Below are 9,445 nucleotides of genomic sequence, written 5' to 3' on the forward strand. Positions count from 1 at the left end.
TCGGAACCATTTCAAAACTGAAACATGTACATATTGCGGCAAACTTTTTCACAAAAAAACTATTGAGGAACATATGCGTTCGCATGATAATAAAAAGGCTATTCCTTTTTGTGAGCTGTGCAATAAACCATTCGGTTCAGCCGCAATACTCAAAAATCATTTAGCGAAACACGTCACTGCTCGATGTAAACTGTGTGGAATGTATACCGTAAAATCAATGGAAAAACATTTAGAAGCTCACAGAGAGGGAAAAGTACAACAGTGTACCTTGTGCGATAGGTTTGTAAACGATATAGACGCGCATAATACAAACATTCATAAAAATACACAGTTTATTTTTTGCACCATGTGTCCTGAGAAGTTCACGTCAATTGCAGAAAGAGGTGCTCATATTCAAAAAGCGCATTTTTCAATTAAGAAATGTCCTAGCTGTAAGGAACATATGGATAACATCAAATTGGATGATCATGTTAGAAATTATCACCCAGAATGTGTGTACGAATGTGACTATTGTGATCAAGTTGTGTATAACGTAGCTACTTACAATGCTCATTTAGAAACACATAAAAAAGTTTTCAAACCATACATGTGTAATATGTGCCTAAGGAGCTATAAAAATGAAGCAGGTCTGAAAATGCATACCTGTACTGCTTTGCATTACTGCCATCTGTGTAACAAATTATATAATTTTAAGAGAACTTATGAAACTCATATGATTCAACAACACTCACCGCACATTATAACTGCAAGCTATACTGAAAATATGAACGTTATAGAAGTTGGCAGTAAAAAACTATACCAATGCAAGAGATGTTTCATGACAATGTTTAAAGTGAACAGTACTCGTAGACATATTTGTAAGGTGGGAGCTATCCTCGTTAGAAAAATTTTTCATAAGTGTAATTTGTGTGGATTTTTGGGAGCTACCTTTAACGTGATGCGACGTCATTCTTTTAAATATCACGAAAACGAAAATGATTGGGTTACAATTCAGATTGCTAAGCGATGTATTAGAAAACCATCTATCAGGAGGGCCTTTGTACATACATGTCATTGTGGAAGGCGATTTCACTACGAAAGTTCACTCAGCGAACACAGGTAATCAACTAATTTGTTTAAATATTTACACTCCTCTCTCTGTGTTGTCCTCATATACGTATAAGTGTATTAATTAACATAGACCGAGCAAACCTGCCGCGCGTGCTGACCACAAGATCTCTTTCTTGCGCTTGTTCGTTCTGTCTCTTACTTCTCCCCACTTAAAAGATACTGTCATAGCTTTAGTATTTGTAAGAATGGGACAGATCGTACAATGAAAAAAAGATGGTGTCATCACTTAACTCTACAGACTGCCCAGTCTATGTTAATATAGAGGAACCGCGGTAAATTTGGACCTCTGCTGATAATTCGGACCCCTAGTGCAGTTTCGTACGGAGGTGCTGCTGCCAATGGGAAAACAACGTAAACCTCTACCGCTGTTCAGTTAGTGACTGAGTTCAGACAGTGACGACTGTTTTTGAAGTTATACTTCTATACGCGCGCTCCACGTTGGAAATTTGTATGGGAGTGAATCTGTGAAACCATTACATATGTAAGATAATGAGTAAGAGAGAGACAGAAGATATATTTTCTCTCTCTTCCTCTCTCGAATATAAAAATGTTCCTTTTGTATATATAATTTAATATTATATATAATATATAAAGATAGATATACATATAATAAAATATTTATTAATATTATTATTTATGTGATATGTTTTGTATTATTTATTAAATGTTCATAATTATATTATTCTTTTGTATTTCAAAATAATAATCTCAATAAATCACTGTATGATCCAGAACTGTCAATTTTGAAATACATTTGTATTATGTCCTCGGTAGTGTAGTAGTCAGTATCCCCGCCCGTCACGCGGGAGACCGGGGTTCGATTCCCAGTCGGGGACCTTTTTTATTAATATTATTACATTATTGTCATTTTTAAATACTTATGGATATTGCATTTTAATTTGTATTGTATTATTATATATGGAACTATGTTGCACTGTATTGTAATGTATTTTTTTATGTATATTATTGTCATTTTTAAATACTTATGAATATTGCAGTTTAATTTGTATTGTATTATTATATTAATAACAAAATAAACAATGAATTTTACGGCAGAGTATGTGTAAAAAAATTTTGCATTCAACTCCTTTCATACATATATGAAAATAAAAATATACATTTTCATCAAAATATTGATTCAATCCTTCATTGTTAGTAAGTTGTTATTAATTCTGTTTCTCTTTCTGCTATGTCTTACCTATAGAATTACATATGTAATGATTGTGCAGATTGACTCCCAAATAAATTTGTAACGGCGAATGCGTGTATAGAAGTGTAACTTCCACTGACAGTCCCACTGGACTGCCACACCCGTTTTTTTTTTATTTTTGTGACTCCTGGAATATTTACAGTGTTCCTGTTTATCATTTCCTACGATACTTATCGTGAAGGTAAGAATTTAATACTAACGTAGTTTGTAGTAAATAGGTTAGTGTAGTGTTTAAAGTGATGGAAAAACAATTCTACCGCTAAGTTTTTCAGGTCCCCAAGTAAAAACGTTCTATTATTAAAAACTAATTCCGAATGTTATATTTGCAGATTAAAAACCCATGCCGAAGACTACCAAAAAAAAGAAGAAGACGTTGTGATCGGAGGAAAATATGACAAAGGCTATAGAAGCCACTAGGGCGAAAATAATGGGATGGAAGAAGGCTGCTAAGACTTTTGAAGTACCTAAGACCACGCTGATGCGTTTATCAATGGAAAAATATCCAGCAAAAGCACTGTTTGGTCATGGAATCTACATTTTTTGGTTTGACTAGACAAGACCTTCGGCGGATGGCCTATCAGTTGACTGAAAGGAATGACATAACGCACCCTTTTGTTAAATACAACATGACAGGTAAAGCGTCGCTAGACCTTTTATGAAAAGGCATAAGGGCCGAAAATGTGTCACTGTTTTTTGACAACATTGAATATGCGTTTGAAAAATACAGCTATCCAGCAAACAGAATTTTTAACGTTGATGGAAAGTGGCCTTACAGTAGTTCAGAGTAAAGTAGAACCAGTTATTGGTCTCCGAGGAAAAAGCAGGTAGGCTCTCTTACATCAGCAGGAAGAGGTACCTTGATAACAATTGTAGTCTGTATGAGTGCTGGTGGTGACTATGTTCCACCCATGGTGATATTTCCTCGGAAATACATGAATGCTCAATTGCAGAAAGGAGCTCCTTCAGGTGCTGTCTTTCACGTGCAGCCATCAGGATGGATTACAACAGAACTATGGTTCAACCATTTTTTGAGCACTACAAAACCTACAACTGAATCGCCTGTTCTCCTAGTCTTTGATGGGCATTTAAGCCACACCAGAAATATTGATATTATCGAGAAGGCTTGACAGAACCATGTTACAATCATCTCCTTACAGCCTCATTTAACTCTAAGTTGCAACCCTTATATAAGTCTTTTTTGTCTCCTTTAAAGGCTTATTATAGTCAGGAGATTAGACAATGGTTGTTAATAAACCAACGCCCTCTAACAGCATTTGACGTAATGAAGCTATTTGGCAAGGCCTACATAAAGTGTCAAACGGCAGAAATAGCCATCAATGGGTTCAAGACAACTGGAATTTTTCCACTGGATAGAAACAATTTTTTTGATGCCGAGTTCATTGCAGAAGCCCAAAAAGAGAAGCCTATTGATCTAGATGATAACGGCTGTACATCTGATGATCCTGTTGAAACTTCTTCAAACAACACACTTGATGAGGATAATCCTGAATCTTCTCACCTGATGACACATTCTCCTTCATGGGTTGCACACGAACAAGCATCCACCTCAACTCAGTTGGTCCTCCTCCCCTACCTCTACCATTCCCCTCATCAAGTTCTCTTTCAAATCCTTCTCCAGTTTACACAAGCTCCTTTCAAATCTTGCTTGTGCCCAAACTGATAAAAAAATCATTTGGAAGAGGCCGCAAGCTCCGAAAGTCGGCCATAATCACTTCGTCTCCTTATAAAGCAGACTTAGAGGCAAATATTGCTAAAAAGGTTCTGTCAGGAAGAAAAGATCAAACACATAAAGGAAAATGGAAGAAGACTGGAACAAAAAAGATGTTAGAGGCTGAAAATAAAGAAAACTTACAGAAAGAATGTAAAAACATAAACGTAGCTCTCAGGTCAAGAGACAATTAGATTTTGACATATACAAGGGATCTTCATCTGAGGAAGAAGATCATTTGTCTCTGAAATCAGTCTATTTATTCGGATTCGTTGTAGGACCAGGACAAACATCGGATGATTCAGATGTGACGTGCATGTTCTGCAGCGAAAAATGGTCCAAGTCAGTGGCGGGTAAACAGCGGATCAAATGCCTAATTTGTCAATGTTGGGCACATGTTGATTGTACCAGTGCGGAAAAAGATGATTACATATGCGACTTGTGTCATTAAACCAGATTCAAACTTAAAACAATCATAGGCCTATGCCTTTTATGGAAAAGCTAATTTATTTTGATATTTTTGTATTTAGGTCACTTAAAAGTCAGATTTGTACACAGTTTGTTAATCAACCTAATTTAAAAATAAAATAAATTTATATATTTATTTAACTGTGAATTATTTCTACACCAGTCATAATCCGTTAGATTTCTAGGGGGTACGAAATACGGGCAAAAAAGAGGGGTCCGAATTTACAGTACTTTTTTTTAAGTGTCTGTTTAAATTCAAATACGGTTGTGTAAATTAATCGATACATTTGTCCTGCCTGTATTCCTACGATCCCTATAGTACCGCGCAGGGAATGCATCTTGCTAACCACAAGAGCGTGAGTCATTAAGAGGCACAGACGCAACTCGATAGTGAACCAATCCACTCATATTGAATTCGTTTTGTTCGCTGTTTCGTAAAGTAGAGTAAACCATGGTAATTAGCGGTAAGTTTTACCTAGTTTTACCTGAACCTATAAATTGTTTTTTATTGTTTATTGTAACCATTTAAATTTTGATAATTATTTGCACCTATGAGTTAAAGTTCATTCATCTCGCCAGGGCTATCGAAGAAAATATTGTTGATATTAATTTAATTATTAATAATTCTCGTAATTGTTCATTGTTTGTTTAATTCGCCACAGTGTCTATTTTGTAAACTATTACAAATAGCGCAGAGTCGTATAATATATATTTTTAGAATATTTTAAACTAAGAAAAGTTATTCCTATATAATATATGGTTCTATACGTCTGTGGTTGTCCATTATAATCAAATATTTGACACATTTTGTTTTTCTTAACCAATAACTACCATAGACATATATATTAACATTATGTTAATATAATACGTCTATGATAACTACTACTACAGCCATTTGCTCTGCATTGTGTCTTTTAAGAAGTTTTGAATGAATAGATAAAGTTTTTTTATCATCTGGGGTCAGATTTTCCTCAATTTTTTTACTAGTAAACCAGGTTTCCAGTAGAGATTATTTCAGTAGAGATCCTTCACTATACCTTTACTCTCGATCCATGTTCCTATTCATTATATGTTTTTTTTTCTAGTGGTATACTACTACTACTACTTGTCGGTTTATAACGTTCTCCGCCGTTTTCCGACTTCCAATCGCCACTTAGACCGGTTGTTCCATAGATCTTCTTCTATGGCCCTCTCTCTCAGTTCTTTATTTATTCCTTCGCTCCAACTTTTTCTCGGTCTACCTCGTTTTCTCTTTCCTTCTGGTTGCCACTTTAGTATTTCTTTTGGCATTCGTTGTTCGTCCATTCTTTGTAAGTGTCCGAACCAGATAAGTTGTTTTGTTGTTAGGTCATCTGTGATTGTTCGTTTGATTCCCATTATTTCTCTAATGCGTTCGTTGGTAATCCTTTCTCTTCTAGATCTTCCTGCGGCTCTTCTCCAAAAATCCATTTCCGTCGCTTTCAGCGTTAACAGTATTCTTTCTTTCAGTGGCCATACCTCACAGCTGTATAAAGTGATACTTTTTACTATAGTTTACTATAGTGGTATATAAAGCTGAATAAATAATTGTTTTAGGTCTAAATGTCTGTTGAAAAAACCATTAAAATGCAACATATGCGACTCCGGATTTTTCACTAAGCGTAATCTTTTAAGACACAAGAGGAGAATTCACGTTCCCGGAGTGGTGGCAGAACCATCGGATAAGAAAAACATGAACAAAGTAAAAAATCATCAATTGAGACGAAGAGCTGTACCTGGTGCCACTGTGATAACGTATAGACAAAGGAAGAAAGCACTAAAATGTAAGCTTTGTAATTATGTTTGCTTTAGTTCCAAATATATGGGGCACCATAAAAGAACAAATCATGACATTGACAATTTGTGTCTAGAAGAACTCAATTATAAACCAGAAGTTGAAAGTTATGTGTGTGAAGACCAAAATCAAGAAAATACAACCCCGGATGCCACTTGATGAATTAGTTGTGCTATGTTTTAAACATTTATTCAAAATATGCTTTATTAATTATATAAGTCGGATAATACTTTGCTTTTTATTAATTTAATCCCACTGATCCTACGAAATGTAATAAACTGATATAAAGGAGTATTGTAGTATTGGAGTATTGTAGTATAGAGTATTTTATGTTATCAAGCTGTTCTTAGTCCTTAGTCCTTTAAAAATGAGTAACATTTATCCATACGGTACAAAATTGTTAAATAAACCAACACGCCTAATAAAAATATTGATAAATATTAACCCTTTGCAGCCCGAATTATGCTATTTGCATTAAAATGTATTTCTCAACAAAAATTGTGTTATTTATCGTAAAATTTAACACCAAAAATTGGAAATAATATTTTTTTATGACAACTTTTTGGAGTTTGGAGGTGGTTCCATGGTGGAACCACAGGGAAATAAGTATGAATTAAAAAAAGTTATTTATTTCGCATGAAAACTACAAAAACAATTACAACCACAGGAAAATAAGTATGAATTCAAAAAAGTTATTTTTATTTTTTATGAAAACTTGAAAAGCAATTAGATTTATCCGTGAGACAAAGCCCAACTTTACATGAGGAACAGTGCCATCTAGTTCTATGAGGTTGGTTTCTAGTGCTACAGTGAGCACATCGAACTTTATTGCCATGAATGGGCATATGAGCAGCTTTGTCGGTGCGTATTTCAATGGGAACCTGAATTTTAAATTTATTCGGCACTTCTGCTTTTGAACTTGGTCTTCCTCTTTGGGGAGTGGAAGGATCAGCACCTATCAAACCTGCAGATACTGCTAAACGAAAAACTTTGAGAGTAACTGATGGTGTTTGAGATCTTTCTTTGAATATGATATATATATGCGTTTACAATTGTTAGATCAATAAAATGCCAGAAAATTCGATGCCACCATTTTTTAGATTTACGATCTATTGCATAGCAAGCCTTGTACATATCTGATTTGTCTACGTAACCCATATGTTTATTATAATCTGTCACTACTGTAAGACCAGTGAAAGTTTTTTCGGAGCCATCTTTTTGCTTTCTTGAGATTTCCTGCATATCTTCAGGGTTATGAAAATTGCTCAAGAAATGAACAGATTTGTTATCCATCCATTTTGTTGCCAATATGCCCCCATTACTAATTTTCCAACATGTGTCACCACGTTTCATTGATTTATCGTTAGAGAAATCTTTGGGAAAAAATTTAGTATTCAGCTTTGCTGTTCCACAAGCATATATATATTGTGCCCGTAGTTCTTTTAAGAGTAGATAAGAAGTAAAAAAATTGTCCATATACACTTCATGACACTTACCAGCAAGACTACTTGTTAAATCTTTGACCACTCTAGCCCCTAACCTTTTTTCTGCAAGATCACCTGTTTTACCTGTATAAATCTGGAATTGCGAAACAAAACCAGATTCATTTGCTCGCACCCATACTTTATAACCCCTTTTTGTCGGTTTTTTCGGCATGTATTGTCGTAGTGAGCTTCGCCCCTTGAACTTAATCATTCCTTCGTCAACTGACTGGCATTTACTGGGATTATAATACTTATCAAATGTTTCCGTCAATCTATCTATCATTGGTCTTATTTTATACAATTTGTCATAATCATTAGAACCTTTTTTAGGAGCAATAAAGTTGTCATTTAGGTGCATGTTACCCAAAAACCAATCAAACCGATTTCGAGACATAGCAGATGATATATAGGTGTCCCGTAAATCAGTTCTTGCAGACCAATAATCTCTGTAGCTTGGATCTTTTTTTATACCCATAAGAATATTGATTCCTAAGAAACATTTCATTTCTTCTTTTGTTGTTGGAATATATTGTGTATTTTTTTGGGTTGCATACAAGTTGGTCTGAAATACTAATGTATCCAAAAGCTCCTCTGAAAAAAAGAAGCATAAATATATCCAGCGGCTCTTCTATCTCTTCGGGCACATTAGGACCTACATCACTTACAAAAACTGAAGGACTCTTACCAAATTTTTTTGAATCATCGGACCAAACAACTACCTTTTCTTCATTCTTAGGTTTTTTTTTACCTTTGTTTTGTGTATTTGTGTCTTGTATTTTTTTTGTTAGTTTTCTTTTCCTATTGACTCCAGTTTCGTCTTCACTTGATTCTTGATTACTTGATTCTATTTCAATGTCCGTACCAGTGTCTTCATTTTCCGCAGTATTTTGTATTTCTTGAAGATCATCTTCAATAACAAATGATTCATCATTGGTATCATCGGGAGGTTCATCCTCTCGTCCATCATCATCTGAATCTATTTCGGAAGCTTCTGATTCTTCTCCGGATGGTATCTCTTCAATAAGTTGAAATACCTCATCAGCTTCGAGAGCTTCAAGCTCTCTAAAGAAACGGTTTCCTGAAACAATAAAAACAAATATTTATATTATGCTAATAATAGGCTTTGTGGGTACACATGGAACCACATATTTTGAAAGCAAAAAACAACATATTTATGAAAAAATATAAGAACTTTTTTGTAACAACTCTAAAATAACATCAATATGTATATATTTATGATCCACTTACCTGACATATCTTTTATTTGCGTAGTTGAAATAAAAAAATTCGTTATGCGTGACAAAAAGTAAAAAGGTAACATACATCTACCGCTCCTTGAAACAAACTGAAGCCACCGAGAAAGTCGCCGCATTAGCGATCTAAAACACAAAATGGTAGGGGACACCGGTCTGAACGTGGTTCCGGCAAGCGTTTACTGGGAAAGGTTTTAGAAATTTATGAATTTGTGGTTCCGCTGTGGAACCACTTGCCCGAAAAGGGTTAATAAAAAGGACGATTTTCACATTTGGTCCCATTGAAGATAGCTATAATTGAGCTGTCAATTAAAGTTCATAGAACGAAATGTTGGTTCTTGACTGTGTTGCCATGTTTTTTTAATAAATCGGGAAATA

At 34.8% G+C, this 9,445-nt stretch overlaps 2 protein-coding genes across 2 annotated transcripts; one reads left to right on the plus strand and one right to left on the minus strand.

Moving 5' to 3' along the window:
- Window positions 1-73: 73 nt before the first annotated feature.
- Window positions 74-2,737, plus strand: LOC140451296 (zinc finger Y-chromosomal protein-like). The gene is made up of 2 exons (XM_072545043.1): window positions 74-1,098; window positions 2,650-2,737. Exons 1-2 carry the CDS (start codon window positions 74-76, stop codon window positions 2,735-2,737), a joined length of 1,113 nt encoding a protein of 370 aa, XP_072401144.1.
- Window positions 2,738-6,941: 4,204 nt separating this feature from the next.
- LOC140449958 (uncharacterized) lies at window positions 6,942-9,317 on the minus strand. Its single transcript, XM_072543376.1, has 2 exons — window positions 9,063-9,317; window positions 6,942-8,892 (listed from the first exon to the last, which is right to left on the minus strand). Exons 1-2 carry the CDS (start codon window positions 9,184-9,186, stop codon window positions 8,237-8,239), a joined length of 780 nt encoding a protein of 259 aa, XP_072399477.1. The 5' UTR covers window positions 9,187-9,317; the 3' UTR covers window positions 6,942-8,236.
- Between the last annotated feature and the right edge of the window lie 128 nt (window positions 9,318-9,445).

Source organism: Diabrotica undecimpunctata, chromosome 9 (genome assembly GCF_040954645.1).
Source record: "Diabrotica undecimpunctata isolate CICGRU chromosome 9, icDiaUnde3, whole genome shotgun sequence".
Taxonomy (NCBI): Eukaryota; Metazoa; Arthropoda; class Insecta; order Coleoptera; family Chrysomelidae; genus Diabrotica; species Diabrotica undecimpunctata.

What these genes read in the sequence shown, in the direction of transcription:
- LOC140451296 (XM_072545043.1), top strand. Translation starts at nt 74, where the DNA reads ATGCGTTCGCATGATAATAAAAAGGCTATTCCTTTTTGTGAGCTGTGC. An exon ending in AGTTCACTCAGCGAACACAG is followed by an intron (nt 1,099 to 2,649) that starts GTAATCAACTAA and finishes TTATATTTGCAG; the next exon opens with ATTAAAAACCCATGCCGAAG.
- LOC140449958 (XM_072543376.1), bottom strand. Translation starts at nt 9,186, where the DNA reads ATGCGGCGACTTTCTCGGTGGCTTCAGTTTGTTTCAAGGAGCGGTAGA. An exon ending in GCAAATAAAAGATATGTCAG is followed by an intron (nt 8,893 to 9,062) that starts GTAAGTGGATCA and finishes TTATTGTTTCAG; the next exon opens with GAAACCGTTTCTTTAGAGAG.